The sequence below is a fragment of the Oncorhynchus mykiss genome, chromosome 12 (genome assembly GCF_013265735.2).
Source record: "Oncorhynchus mykiss isolate Arlee chromosome 12, USDA_OmykA_1.1, whole genome shotgun sequence".
Taxonomy (NCBI): domain Eukaryota; kingdom Metazoa; phylum Chordata; class Actinopteri; order Salmoniformes; family Salmonidae; genus Oncorhynchus; species Oncorhynchus mykiss.
Window position 1 is genome coordinate 96,386,284 of NC_048576.1, and position 16,647 is coordinate 96,402,930.

General features: G+C 45.2%; 1 protein-coding gene across 1 annotated transcript in view; it reads right to left on the reverse strand.

Moving 5' to 3' along the window:
• Positions 1-5,955: 5,955 nt before the first annotated feature.
• LOC110516715 (germ cell-specific gene 1-like protein) overlaps positions 5,956-16,647 on the reverse strand; it is a 43,555-nt gene continuing 32,863 nt past the window's right edge. The window contains exons 4-5 of the mRNA XM_036939369.1: positions 7,434-7,545; positions 5,956-6,315 (exon numbers count right to left, since the gene is read on the reverse strand). Coding sequence (XP_036795264.1) covers positions 5,958-6,315; positions 7,434-7,545 — 470 coding nt within the window. The 3' untranslated portion in view covers positions 5,956-5,957. The remainder of the gene's footprint in view (positions 6,316-7,433; positions 7,546-16,647) is intronic.

The window sequence follows — 16,647 nt, forward strand, 5'->3', positions numbered from 1 at the left end:
TGTATTGTACTGTATTGTATTGTACTGTATAGTAAAGTAATGTATTGTATTGTACTGTATTGTATAGTATTGTATAGTACTGCATTGTATTGTAGTGTACTGTATAATATTGTATAGTACTGTATTGTAGTGTATTGTAGTGTATGATATTGTATAGTACTGTATAGTAGTTTATTGTAGTGTATAATATTGTATAGTGCTGTATTGTAGCGTATTGTACTGTATAATATTGTATAGTACTGTATTGCATATAACTGTATTGTATTGTACTGTATTGAATTGTACTGTATTGTATTGTACTGTATAATATTGTATAGTACTGTATTGTACTGTATAATTATATAGTACTGTATTGTAGTGTATTGTATTGTACTGTATTGCATATAACTGTATTGTATTGTACTGTATTGAATTGTACTGTAATGTGTAGTATTGTAACACATATATTATGGTCATGAGACAGTGTTAAAGTGTTCAGACAATCAAACATCAAAACAATGAACCTTACTGTATTATACTGAATTGTATTGTACTATAATGTGTAGTATTGTATTGTATTGGTACACATATATAATGGTCATGAGACAGTATTAAAGTGTTCTTATCAAAACAATGAACCTTACTGTATTGTATTGTACTATAATGTGTAGTATTGTATTGTACTATAATGTGTAGTATTGTATTGTACTATAATGTGTAGTATTGTATTGTACTATAATGTGTAGTATTGTATTGTACTATAATGTGTAGTATTGTATTGTACTATAATGTGTAGTATTGTATTGTAACGGTACACATATATTATAATCATGAGGCAGTGTTAAAGTGTTCTTATCAAAACAATGAACCTTCACTATGTATTATAAATATATCACATCTTATATCTCCAATGATAAACTGGGTGGTTTGAGCACTGAATGCTGATTGGCTGACAGCCGTGGTATACCACAGGTATGACAAAACATTTTAACTGCTCTAATTACGTTGGTGACCAGTTTAATGATAACAATAAGGCACCTCGGGGGTTTGTGGTATGTGGCCAAGGGTTGTATCCTGGGCTGTATGAACAGCACGTAGCCGTGGTATATTGGCCATATACCACACCTCCTAGTGCCTTTTAATGATTAAATATCCTTTTTGTTGTACAGTCAACATCACAATGTAAGGGTGTGTTTCAATAATATCCATAATAACTTAATGAATACAGAGCTATAACATCCTTGCACCAAACAGACTGGAAATATCACAACTCTTATACGGAAATATATATTTCATATGTTTAGTAATAGTATTTAATATATACTTTCATCATTATATAGTTTCATCTCCTATATCTATAGACTAGGCAGGGTAGCCTAGTGGTTAAAGTGTAGAGGCGGCAGGTAGTCTAGTGGTTAGAGTGTAGGGGCGGCAGGGTAGCCTAGTGGTTAGAGTGTAGGGGCGGCAGGGTAGCCTAGTGGTTAGAGTGTAGAGGCGGCAGGTAGCCTAGTGGTTAAAGTGTAGAGGCGGCAGGTAGCCTAGTGGTTAAAGTGTAGGGGCGGCAGGTAGCCTAGTGGTTAAAGTGTAGGGGCGGCAGGTAGCCTAGTGGTTAAAGTGTAGAGGCAGCAGGTAGCCTGGTGGTTAGAGTGTAGAGGCGGCAGGTAGCCTGGTGGTTAAAGTGTAGAGGCGGCAGGTAGCCTAGTGGTTAAAGCGTTGGACTAGTAACCGGAAAAGTTGCAAGATTGAATCCTCGAGCTGACAAGGTACAAATCTGTCGTTCTGCCCCTGAACAAGGCAGTTAATCCACTGTTCCTAGGCCGTCATTGAAAATAAGAATTTGTTCTTAACTGACTTGCCTAGTTAAATAAATGTTAAATAAATAAAATACCTTCCCTCCCCCAAAAATCAAACCCTTTCTATCACAGTTCACAAGGTCAAATATAATATTTTTTTATATTTTTTTTTTACTAAACCTTTGAATATATATTTTGTTGTGTGGCTGGAATGTCCATAATGTTCTGATGATCTGGTCAGGTTTCTGAGGACTCTTCATTAATTTTTTTTTTTACCTCAGTCCTTCCATATACTTCTTCAAGGGTCCTAAAACGCAATGAGGCCTTTTTTTGAAGTCTTTACAGTGCTTCTGGTGAGGATTGGGCTACGTCCCAAATCGCATCCTATTCCCTTTATAGTGCACTACGGCACATAGAGCTCTGGTTGAAATGAGTACACTACATAGGGGATATGTTGCCATGTGGAACGTATCCTCTGTGATGAACAGGAAGAGGAGGAGCTGTCTGGTTTCCTCTTTAGCACTCTCTCCATCGCCACATTGCTCCTTCCTTCCACGTCAACATTGGATTGAATCTCTAATGTAGGGCACTACTTTTGTAGGGCGCTACTTTTGACCAGAGCCTGAACTACATTAGGAATAGGCTGTCATTTGAGACTTAAACCACTGTTCCCCCTGCCACCCTGTCTACATAACTCTATATACCTCATCACCCTGTCTACATAACTCTATATACCTCATCACCCTGTCTACATAAATCGATCTACCTCATCACCCTGTCTACATAAATCGATCTACCTCATCACCCTGTCTACATAAATCGATCTATCTCATGACCCGGTCTACATAAATCGATCTACCTCATCACCCTGTCTACATAAATCGATCTACCTCATCACCCTGTCTACATAAATCGATCTATCTCATGACCCGGTCTACATAACTCTACATCTACCTCATCACTGTCTGTGTCATATGACACCCTATTCCACATATACAGTGGCTTGCGAAAGTATTCACCCCTCTTGGCATTTTTCCCATTTGTTGCCTTACAACCTGGAAATAAAATTGATTTTTGTGGGGGTTGTATCATTTGATTTATACAACATGCCTACCACTTTAAAGATGCAAATTATGAAACAAACAAGAAATAAGACAAAAAAACTGAAAACCTCAGCGTGCATAAATATCCCCCCCCACTCCCCCCCCAAAATCAATACTTTGTAGAGCCACCTTTCAATTTTAGTCTCATCTGACCAGAGTACCTTCTTCCATATGTTTGGGGAGTCTCCCACATGCCTTTTGGCGAACACCAAACATGGTTGCTTATTTTTTTATTTCAGCAATGGCTTTTTTCTGGCCACTCTTCCGTAAAGCCCAGCTCTGTGGAGTGTACTGCTTAAAGTGGTCCTATGGACAGATACTCCAATCTCCGCTGTGGAGCTTTGCAGCTCCTTCAGGGTTATCTTTATCTCTTTGTTTCCTCTCTGATTAATGCCCTCCTTGTCTGGTCCATGAGTTTGGTGGGCGGCCCTCTCTTGGCAGGTTTGTTGTAGTGCCATATTCTTTGAATTATTTAATAATGGATTTAATGGTGCTCTGTGGGATGATCAAAGTTTCAGATATTTTTTTATAACCCAACCCTGATCTGTACATCTCCACAACTTTGTCTCTGACCTGTTTGGAGAGCTCCTTGGTCTTCATGGTGCTGCATGCTTGGTGATGCCCCTTGCTTAATGGTGTTGCAGACTCTGGGGCCTTTCAGAACAGGTGTATATATACTGAGATCATGTGACACTTAGATTTCACACAGGTGGACTTTATTTAACTAATTATGTGACTTCTGAAGGTAATTGGTTGCACCAGATCTTATTTAGGGGCTTCATGTGAACACATATACACGCACCACTTTTCCGTTTCTTATTTTTTAGAATGTTTTGAAAAAAGTAATTATTTAAATTTCACTTCACCTGTAACGACATTCCTCATCTGAGGAGGAGAAGCGAGAAGAAGGATCGGAGGACCAATGCGCAGCGTGGTAGGTGTCCATAACGTTTATTATAAGACATGAACTGAACACTATGAAAAACAAAACAATAAACGTGAAAATGAACCGAAACCGAAACAGTACCGTGTGGCGACAAACACTGACACGGAAAACAAACACCCACCACTCAAAAGTGAAACCAGGCTACCTAAGTATGATTCTCAATCAGAGACAACTAACGACACCTGCCTCTGATTGAGAACCATACTAGGCTGAACACAAAAACCAACATAGAAAAACACACACAGACTGCCCACCCCAACTCACGCCCTGACCATACTAAATAAAGACACACACAGACTGCCCACCCCAACTCACGCCCTGACCATACTAAATAAAGACACACACAGACTGCCCACCCCAACTCACGCCCTGACCATACTAAATAAAGACACACACAGACTGCCCACCCCAACTCACGCCCTGACCATACTAAATAAAGACACACACAGACTGCCCACCCCAACTCACGCCCTGACCATACTAAATAAAGACACACACAGACTGCCCACCCCAACTCACGCCCTGACCATACTAAATAAAGACACACACAGACTGCCCACCCCAACTCACGCCCTGACCATACTAAATAAAAACACACACAGACTGCCCACCCCAACTCACGCCCTGACCATACTAAATAAAGACACACACAGACTGCCCACCCCAACTCACGCCCTGACCATACTAAATAAAGACACACACAGACTGCCCACCCCAACTCACGCCCTGACCATACTAAATAAAGACACACACAGACTGCCCACCCCAACTCATGCCCTGACCATACTAAATAAAGACACACACAGACTGCCCACCCCAACTCACGCCCTGACCATACTAAATAAAGACACACAGACTGCCCACCCCAACTCACGCCCTGACCATACTAAATAAAGACACACACAGACTGCCCACCCCAACTCACGCCCTGACCATACTAAATAAAGACACACACAGACTGCCCACCCCAACTCACGCCCTGACCATACTAAATAAAGACACACACAGACTGCCCACCCCAACTCACGCCCTGACCATACTAAATAAAGACACACACAGACTGCCCACCCCAACTCACGCCCTGACCATACTAAATAAAGACACACACAGACTGCCCACCCCAACTCACGCCCTGACCATACTAAATAAAGACACACACAGACTGCCCACCCCAACTCACGCCCTGACCATACTAAATAAAGACACACACAGACTGCCCTCCCCAACTCACGCCCTGACCATACTAAATAAAGACACACACAGACTGCCCACCCCAACTCACGCCCTGACCATACTAAATAAAGACACACACAGACTGCCCACCCCAACTCACGCCCTGACCATACTAAATAAAGACACACACAGACTGCCCACCCCAACTCACGCCCTGACCATACTAAATAAAGACACACACAGACTGCCCACCCCAACTCACGCCCTGACCATACTAAATAAAGACACACACAGACTGCCCACCCCAACTCACGCCCTGACCATACTAAATAAAGACACACACAGACTGCCCACCCCAACTCACGCCCTGACCATACTAAATAAAGACAAAACAAAGGAAATAAAGGTCAGAACGTGACTTCACCAATTTGGACTATTTTGTGTTTATGTCCATTACATGAAACCCAAATAAAAATCCATTTAAATTACAGGTTGTAATGCAACAAAATAGGAAAAACACCAAGAGGGATGAATAATTTTGCGAGGCACTGTATACAGTATAGTGCACTACTTGTTCAGACCAAAGCATGACAAGGCACTGTATACAGTATAGTGCACTACTTGTTCAGACCAAAGCATGACAAGGCGCTGTATACATTATAGTGCACTACTTGTTCAGACCAAAGCATGACACTATATACCCCTCTCCTAACCTGAACCATTGGTGCCCAAAATACAAAATCAGAGATCAGCATCGTCTTCATCAACTTCTCAACACTAGGGTTGTAAATCCCCAGGTTTTCCTCCTGGTTGTAGGATTCCCAATTTTATGCTTTTTATTCCCACCTGAGTCCCAGAATTTTACAACCAGGATTTCCGGAAAACCTTGGAATTTTTGGAAAGTTACTAGAATTTCGCAACCCTCCACTTCCCAACCCCACCCCCCCCCCCCCCCCCTCTCTCTCAGCACTGTTCCTCCCCCAGGGACTCAGAGTTCTCTCCCAGGTCGATGGAACCTGAGGACCCCCTCATCTTCCCTCTCCCTGGTACTCCAACCAGCCCGGACCCCGGCAGGCCTCCAGGCCCCCCAGGCAGCCTTCCTCCCCCGTGCCCAGGGTAGACCTCCATGGAGCTGGATATGGACTGGAGGGAGTGGTCCCTGAAGTAATGGAAGGCCTCCTGGTCGAGGTAGTTCTGCTCCTCCCTGAGACCCTGCTCGAACAGTTTGCGTTTGTGCCGGAACTCGATGACCGTCTTGGTGTAGGAGTTGAGTGTGGTGACTGAAGCTGCCATGCAGCAGGTGAAGGAACCCCATGCCAGGCTGAGAGAGAGAGAGGGAGGGGGAGGGAGGGAGGGAGAGAGAGAGAAAGAGAGAGAGAGAGAGGGAGGGGGAGGGAGGGAGGGAGGGAGAGAGAGAGAGAAAGAGAGAGAGAGAGAGAGAGAGAGAGACTGATTCAGTCAATGGAAATACCTCTTCTTCCTCTTGAGTGTGTGTTTATGAGCGTGCGTGTATCTGCGTGTGCGTGTCCCAGACAACAGCTGTCTTCTCTAGCTCCGGCCATAGACGTGGAAGATAGAAAGTCAAGGACAATCTAAGGTACACCCAAATGGCACCCTATGCGCATAAGGCGGAGTCTGGCCAAAAGTAGTGCACTATGTAGGGAATAGGGTGCCATAGAGCTCTGGCCAAAAGTAGTGCACTATGTAGGGAATAGGGTGCCATTTGGGATGATAGACAAAACAGCCATATGTGTCGGTGTTTGTAAATACGGCTGGGTTGATATGGACACAACGGTCGGTCGTCAGCTGGTTTCTAGATGGAGATGTTGCTTGTCTTCCGAGATGGACAGTGTAGAATGACATGGAATGAATAGAACTTCTAGAATGTTCAGTGCATTCTGGAATCACTGGTTTATATACTACACCATTTCTGCTGCTTGTCGACTGTGACACCAGTGTTTCACTGGAGAAATGTACAGTAAGCAACCAATCATATTCAGACAACGATATGGCTTCGGTTTGAGTACTGGCCAGAGGGACAGTCATCACTCATACCAAACACACAGACAGACAGTATGAGTACTGACCAGAGGGACAGTCATCACTCATACCAAACACACAGACAGACAGTATGAGTACTGACCAGAGGGACAGTCATCACTCATACCAAACACACAGACAGACAGTATGAGTACTGACCAGAGGGACAGTCATCACTCATACCAAACACACAGACAGAGAGTATGAGTACTCACCAGAGGGACAGTCATTACTCATACCAAACACACAGACAGTCAGACAGACAGTATGAGTACTGACCAGAGGAACAGTCATTACTCATACCAAACACACAGACAGACAGTTTGAGTACTGACCAGAGGAACAGTCATTACTCATGCCAAACACACAGACACACAGACAGACAATATGAGTACTGACCAGAAGGACCATCCATAGTCCCAGGAGTGGGGTCTCCAGTCTTCAGGACCCATACTAACTGTGATCTGGAAAACCTGGGTGTACATCATATGGGCCACCATGCCTAGCAGACCTGAGGAGAAGCAGATACACGCGCACACACACACACACACACACACACACACACACACACACACACACACACACACACACACACACACACAGAGGTTTAAAACCTCTACAGGATCGGTGGGTCCCCCCCGTGGGATGATTGAACTAACGTGCGCTAATGTGATTATACCTAGCAGACCTGAGGAGACGCAGATACAGAGAAACCCGCAGAAACCCGCACGCACACACACACGAGGTTGTAAGAAACAAGAACATTTCCCAGGACATATACATATCTGATATTGGCAGAAAGCTTAAATTCTTGTTAACTTCTCGAGGGAAGAGGGCAGCATTGGGAATTTTGGATGAAAAGCGTGCCCAAATTAGACTGCCTGCTACTCAGCCATAAAAGCTAGAATATGCATATAATTAGTAGATTTGGATATAAAACTCTTTGAAGTTTCTAAAACTCTTTGAATGATTTCTGTGAGTATAACAGATCTCATTTGGCAGACAAAAACCTGAGAAAAAATCCAACCAGGAAGTGGGAAATCTGAGGTTTGTAGTTTTTCAACTCTTGGCCTATCAAATACACAGTGAATTTGGAATACTGGGCTAAACGCGCGAACAAAAATGAGATATTTGGACATAAATGATGGACATTATCGAACAAAACAAACATTTATTGTGGAACTGGGATTCCTGGGAGTGCATTCTGATGAAGATCACCAAAGACGAGTGAATATTTATAATGCTATTTCTGACTTCTGTTGACTCCACAACATGGCGGATGTCTGTTTGGCTTGATTTGTTGTCTGAGCGCTGTACTCAGATTATTGCATGGTTTGTTTTTTTATTTTTTATTTGGCACAGCGGTTGCATCAAGGAGAACTGGATCTCAAATTTCATGCATAACAGTTGTATATTTTAGCAATGTTTATTATGAGTATTTCTGTAAATTGATGTTGTCACGATCGTCGTAGTGAGGAGACCAAAGCGCAGCGCAATGTGAATGCATGATTTAATGAAAAGACGGAAAAAAACAAACAAACTAACAAGATGACCGTGACTGCTAAAGAAACACTGTGCTAACAAGCAACAGAACATAGACAATAACCCACAAAATACCCAAAGAAGATGGCTGCATAAATATGGTTCCCAATCAGAGACAACGATAAACAGCTGCCTTTAATTGAGAACCAATCTAGGCAACCATAGACATACATAAACACCTAGATGGTAAACAACCCCATAAACCTACAAAACCCCTAGACAGTACAAAAAACACATACATCACCCATGTCACACCCTGAACTAACCAAAATATATAAAGAAAACAAAGAATACTCAGGTCAGGGCATGACAGATGTGGCTCTCTGCAAAATCATCGGATGTTTTGGAACTACTGAACATAACGCGTCAATGCAAACTCAGATTTTTGGATTTAAATATGAACTTTACTGAACAAAACATACATGTATTGTGTAACATGAAGTCCTATGAGTGTCATCTGATGAAGATCATCAAAGGTTAGTGATTAATTGCGGCTGGATTTACAACAAGTGTATCTTTAAAATGGTGTAAAATACTTGTATGTTTGAGGAATTTTAATTATGGGATTTCTGTTGTTTTGAATTTGGCGCCACTGGCTGTTGACGAGGTGGGACGCTAGATATGGTAATGACTCATAAACACATTGTCATCTATATGAGCATATATTAAATTAGATATGGTAATGACTCATAAACACATTGTCATCTATATGAGCATATATTACATTAGATATGGTAATGACTCATAAACACATTGTCATCTATATGAGCATATATTACATTAGATATGGTAATGACTCATAAACACATTGTCATCTATATGAGCATATATTACATTAGATATGGTAATGACTCATAAACACATTGTCATCTGTATGAGCATATATTACATTATATATGGTAATAACTCATAAACACATTGTCATCTATATGAGCATATATTACATTATATACGGTAATGACTCATAAACACATTGTCATCTATATGAGCATATATTACATTAGATATGGTAATGACTCATAAACACATTGTCATCTGTATGAGCATATATTACATTATATATGGTAATGACTCATAAACACATTGTCATCTATATGAGCATATATTACATTATATATGGTAATGACTCATAAACACATTGTCATCTGTATGAGCATATATTACATTATATAATATATGTATATAATAATACATTACAAAGATATATTTTACTTTATGAGGACTGAATACTGAGTTGGACTACCAAGCCTGCTAGGACAAGGAGTTGGACTACCAAGCCTGCTAGGACAAGGAGTTGGACTACCAAGCCTGCTAGGACAAGGAGTTGGACTACCAAGCCTGCTAGGACAAGGAGTTGGACTACCAAGCCTGCTAGGACAAGGAGATGGACTACCAAGCCTGCTAGGACAAGGAGTTGGACTACCAAGCCTGCTAGTACAAGGAGATGGACTACCAAGCCTGCTAGGACAAGGAGTTGGACTACCAAGCCTGCTAGGACAAGGAGTTGGACTACCAAGCCTGCTAGGACAAGGAGATGGACTACCAAGCCTGCTAGGACAAGGAGATGGACTACCAAGCCTGCTAGGACAAGGAGTTGGACTACCAAGCCTGCTAGGACAAGGAGTTGGACTACCAAGCCTGCTAGGACAAGGAGTTGGACTACCAAGCCTGCTAGGACAAGGAGTTGGACTACCAAGCCTGCTAGGACAAGGAGTTGGACTACCAAGCCTGCTAGGACAAGGAGTTGGACTACCAAGCCTGCTAGGAGAAGGAGATGGACTACCAAGCCTGCTAGGACAAGGAGTTGGACTACCAAGCCTGCTAGTACAAGGAGTTGGACTACCAAGCCTGCTAGGACAAGGAGATGGACTAACAAGCCTGCTAGGACAAGGAGATGGACTACCAAACCTGCTAGGACAAGGAGATGGACTACCAAGCCTGCTAGGACAAGGAGTTGGACTACCAAGCCTGCTAGGACAAGGAGATGGACTACCAAGCCTGCTAGGACAAGGAGATGGACTACCAAGCCTGCTAGGACAAGGAGTTGGACTACCAAGCCTGCTAGGACAAGGAAAATGTACTACCAAGCCTGCTAGGACAAGGAGATGGACTACCAAGCCTGCTAGGACAAGGAGTTGGACTACCAAGCCTGCTAGGAGAAGGAGATGGACTACCAAGCCTGCTAGGACAAGGAAAATGTACTACCAAGCCTGCTAGGACAAGGAGATGGACTACCAAACCTGCTAGGACAAGGAGATGGACTACCAAGCCTGCTAGGAGAAGGAGATGGACTACCAAGCCTGCTAGGACAAGGAGTTGGACTACCAAGCCTGCTAGGACAAGGAAAATGTACTACCAAGCCTGCTAGGACAAGGATATGGACTACCAAGCCTGCTAGGACAAGGATACGGACTACCAAGCCTGCTAGGACAAGGAGTTGGACTACCAAGCCTGCTAGGACAAGGAGATGGACTACCAAGCCTGCTAGGACAAGGAGTTGGACTACCAAGCCTGCTAGGACAAGGAGTTGGACTACCAAGCCTGCTAGGACAAGGAGTTGGACTACCAAGCCTGCTAGGACAAGGAGTTGGACTACCAAGCCTGCTAGGACAAGGAGTTGGACTACCAAGCCTGCTAGGACAAGGAGTTGGACTACCAAGCCTGCTAGGACAAGGAGTTGGACTACCAAGCCTGCTAGGACAAGGAGTTGGACTACCAAGCCTGCTAGGACAAGGAGATGGACTACCAAGCCTGCTAGGACAAGGAGTTGGACTACCAAGCCTGCTAGTACAAGGAGATGGACTACCAAGCCTGCTAGGACAAGGAGTTGGACTACCAAGCCTGCTAGGACAAGGAGTTGGACTACCAAGCCTGCTAGGACAAGGAGATGGACTACCAAGCCTGCTAGGACAAGGAGATGGACTACCAAGCCTGCTAGGACAAGGAGTTGGACTACCAAGCCTGCTAGGACAAGGAGTTGGACTACCAAGCCTGCTAGGACAAGGAGTTGGACTACCAAGCCTGCTAGGACAAGGAGTTGGACTACCAAGCCTGCTAGGACAAGGAGTTGGACTACCAAGCCTGCTAGGACAAGGAGTTGGACTACCAAGCCTGCTAGGAGAAGGAGATGGACTACCAAGCCTGCTAGGACAAGGAGTTGGACTACCAAGCCTGCTAGTACAAGGAGTTGGACTACCAAGCCTGCTAGGACAAGGAGATGGACTAACAAGCCTGCTAGGACAAGGAGATGGACTACCAAACCTGCTAGGACAAGGAGATGGACTACCAAGCCTGCTAGGACAAGGAGTTGGACTACCAAGCCTGCTAGGACAAGGAGATGGACTACCAAGCCTGCTAGGACAAGGAGATGGACTACCAAGCCTGCTAGGACAAGGAGTTGGACTACCAAGCCTGCTAGGACAAGGAAAATGTACTACCAAGCCTGCTAGGACAAGGAGATGGACTACCAAGCCTGCTAGGACAAGGAGTTGGACTACCAAGCCTGCTAGGAGAAGGAGATGGACTACCAAGCCTGCTAGGACAAGGAAAATGTACTACCAAGCCTGCTAGGACAAGGAGATGGACTACCAAACCTGCTAGGACAAGGAGATGGACTACCAAGCCTGCTAGGAGAAGGAGATGGACTACCAAGCCTGCTAGGACAAGGAGTTGGACTACCAAGCCTGCTAGGACAAGGAAAATGTACTACCAAGCCTGCTAGGACAAGGATATGGACTACCAAGCCTGCTAGGACAAGGATACGGACTACCAAGCCTGCTAGGACAAGGAGTTGGACTACCAAGCCTGCTAGGACAAGGAGATGGACTACCAAGCCTGCTAGGACAAGGAGTTGGACTACCAAGCCTGCTAGGACAAGGAGTTGGACAACCAAGCCTGCTAGGACAAGGAGATGGACTACCAAGCGTGCTAGGACAAGGAGTTGGACTTCCAAGCCTGCTAGGACAAGGATATGGACTACCAAGCCTGCTAGGACAAGGAGTTGGACTACCAAGCCTGCTAGGACAAATAGTTGGACTACCAAGCCTGCTAGGACAAGGAGATGGACTACCAAGCCTGCTAGGACAAGGAGATGGACTACCAAGCCTGCTAGGACAAGGAGTTGGACTACCAAGCCTGCTAGGACAAGGAGTTGGACTACCAAGCCTGCTAGGACAAGGAGATGGACTACCAAGCCTGCTAGGACAAGGAGTTGGACTACCAACCCTGCTAGGACAAGGAGATGGACTACCAAGCCTGCTAGGACAAGGAGATGGACTACCAAGCCTGCTAGGACAAGGAGTTGGACTACCAAGCCTGCTAGGACAAGGAGTTGGACTACCAAGCCTGCTAGGACAAGGAGTTGGACTAGTTAGCCTGCTAGGACAAGGAGATGGACTACCAAGCCTGCTAGGACAATGGGATGGACTACCAAGCTTGCTAGGACAAGGAAATTGACTACCTAGCCTGCTAGGACAAGGAGTTGGACTACCAAGCCTGCTAGGACAAGGAGTTGGACTACCAAGCCTGCTAGGACAAGGAGTTGGACTACCAAGCCTGCTAGGACAAGGAGATGGACTACCTAGCCTGCTAGGACAAGGTGTTGGACTACCAAGCCTGCTAGGACAAGGAGATGGACTACCAAGCCTGCTAGGACAAGGAGTTGGACTACCAAGCCTGCTAGGACAAGGAGTTGGACTACCAAGCCTGCTAGGACAAGGAGATGGACTACCAAGCCTGCTAGGACAAGGAGATGGACTACCAAGCCTGCTAGGACAAGGAGATGGACTACCAAGCCTGCTAGGACAAGGAGTTGGACTACCAAGCCTGCTAGGACAAGGAGTTGGACTACCAAACCTGCTAGGACAAGGAGTTGGACTACCAAACCTGCTAGGACAAGGAGTTGGACTACCAAGCCTGCTAGGACAAGGAGATGGATTACCTAGCCTGCTAGGACAAGGAGTTGGACTGGTAAGCCTGCTAGGACAAGGAGTTGGACTACCAAGCCTGCTAGGACAAGGAGTTGGACTGGTAAGCCTGCTAGGACAATTAGATTGACTACCAAGCCTGGTATGACACAGTGCTATATTAACCAGACCATCCCCTGGCACAGTGCTATATTAACCAGACCATCCCCTGGCACAGTGCTATATTAACCAGACCATCCCCTGGTATGACACAGTGCTATATTAACCAGACCATCCCCTGGCACAGTGCTATATTAACCAGACCATCCCCTGGCACAGTGCTATATTAACCAGACCATCCCCTGGTACAGTGCTATATTAACCAGACCATCCCCTGGTATGACACAGTGCTATATTAACCAGACCATCCCCTGGCACAGTGCTATATTAACCAGACCATCCCCTGGCACAGTGCTATATTAACCAGACCATCCCCTGGCACAGTGCTATATTAACCAGACCATCCCCTGGCACAGTGCTATATTAACCAGACCATCCCCTGGCACAGTGCTATATTAACCAGACCATCCCCTGGTATGACACAGTGCTATATTAACCAGACCATCCCCTGGCACAGTGCTATATTAACCAGACCATCCCCTGGTATGACACAGTGCTATATTAACCAGACCATCCCCTGGTATGACACAGTGCTATATTAACCAGACCATCCCCTGGTATGACACAGTGCTATATTAACCAGACCATCCCCTGGTACAGTGCTATATTAACCAGACCATCCCCTGGTATGACACAGTGCTATATTAACCAGACCATCCCCTGGTACAGTGCTATATTAACCAGACCATCCCCTGGCATGACACAGTGTTATATTAACACACTAACCCTCTGTTAAGAGGGGGGGGGTGTTAAAGAGGGGTAGAAACTCAGGATACTAGACAATGACGACTCTGAGTCAGCTAATATAAATCTCTGGAACAGTAATGGTACAGGGCAGCCCCCAAACACTTTCAGCTAGACGTTCACCTAATCAAAGAATTAGCTCAGCAGGAGAAGCTCTCCGTTGAGAAAGATACCCCCACCCCGAGCGGGTCAGACCAGATCTCTTCATTATATAACCCCACAGACGAGCAACTCCAAGTGGAAAGTCAACCTCCCAGCTCAGAGTACTACCCCATCATTGAAATGAAGGATAAATTCACTTAGCTGGAGGGAAGACAGGTGGAGCTGGAACAGCAGGTGATTACAGTCCAGTCAGCACAGACCCAGACAACAGTCCAGCACAACAACACCCCTCAACCAGACCTGGAGAGCTGGAGGTGGAGAGAGACCTATCTGCACTCTGGACAGTGGTGAGACAGCTTCAACATGATAAAAAGCATGAGCAGGAGAAGAACAGAGCACTAGAGGAGAGGATCAAACTGCTGGAGGAGAGGTTGAGGGGGATGGTGTGTGACAGAGAACCACCTACTAGAGAGGTGGCCACCCCCACAGAGAAGCCAGCAGAACAGCCCACCTCAGCACCTGACAAAAGTCTCGACACCACAGCAGAACAGTCCACCCAGACCCTGACCATAACGTTGAAATCACAGCGGGACAGACAAATGAAGAACCCCAAGCCCAGGGGATCTCACCCCCCCTGTCAGCCACCCTAGAAGCCCTCCTGACAACCCCCCACACCCACTGAGGACAAACACAAGACACAGATTGCACTCCATATGGACTCAAACAGGAAATATATACAAGAAAATAAACACAGTGTGTCTAAACTCTGGTGTCCAAACACCCAGTGCGCCCTAGACCTTCTGTCTGAGGACCAACTAGGGTCACCCAGCCACATGATAATACACCCAGTGCGCCCTAGACCTTCTGTCTGAGGACCAACTAGGGTCACCCAGCCACATGATAATACACCCAGTGCGCCCTAGACCTTCTGTCTGAGGACCAACTAGGGTCACCCAGCCACATGATAATACACCCAGTGCGCCCTAGACCTTCTGTCTGAGGACCAACTAGGGTCACCCAGCCACATGATAATACACCCAGTGCGCCCTAGACCTTCTGTCTGAGGACCAACTAGGTTCACCCAGCCACATGATAATACACACAGAGCCCTAGACCTTCTGTCTGAGGACCAACTAGCTTCACCCAGCCACATGATAATACAAACAGAGCCCTAGACCTTCTGTCTGAGGACCAACTAGTTACACCAGGGTTTATGCTAATCTGATATAGAGCAGACCTAACTCACTCCATTAAATTAGACAAAACAGGAACATTTTACATTTGGCTAGAGATTCAAAAGGAAATTATCTTAAAATAACAGAGAAACATGTCCTCCTGTGTGCTACCTATATCCCCCCACTAGAATCCCCATATTTTAATGAAGACAGCTTCTCCACACAAACAACAAGTGTGGGGTTAAAATTGGCAAAAAACAGACACATTTCTTCCAACAGGGCATTGGGGTGAGACAGGCATCCCTGTCTCACCCCAATGCCCTGTTGGAAGAAATGTGTCTGTTTTTTGCCAATTAAGCCCCCCAGCTTAAGCCCCACCCTCTTCAACATATATATCAACGAATTGGCGCGGGCACTAGAAAAGTCTGCAGCACCCGGCCTCACCCTACTAGAATCCAAAGTCATGTGTCTACTGTTTGCTGATGATCTGGTGCTTCTGTCCCCAACCAAGGAGGGCCTACAGCAGCACCTAGATCTTCTGCACAGATTCTGTCAGACCTGGGCTCTGACAGTAAATTTCAGTACAACCAAAATAACGGTGTTACAAAAAAGGTCCAGTCGCCAGGACCACAAATACAAATTCCATCTAGACACCATTGCCCTAGAGCACACAAAAAACTATATACACCTCGGCCTAAACATCAGTGCCACAGATAACTTCCACAAAGCTGTGACCGATCTGAGAGACAAGGCAAGAAGGGCATTCTGTGCCATCAAAAGGAACATAAAATTCAACATACCAGTTAGGATCTGGCTAAAAATACTTGAATCAGTTATAGAGCCCATTGCCGTTTATGGTTGTGAGGTCTGGGGTCCGCTCACCAACCAAGATTTCACAAAATGGGACAAACACCAAATTGACACTCTGCATGCAGAATTCTGCAAAAATATCCTCTGTGTACAACG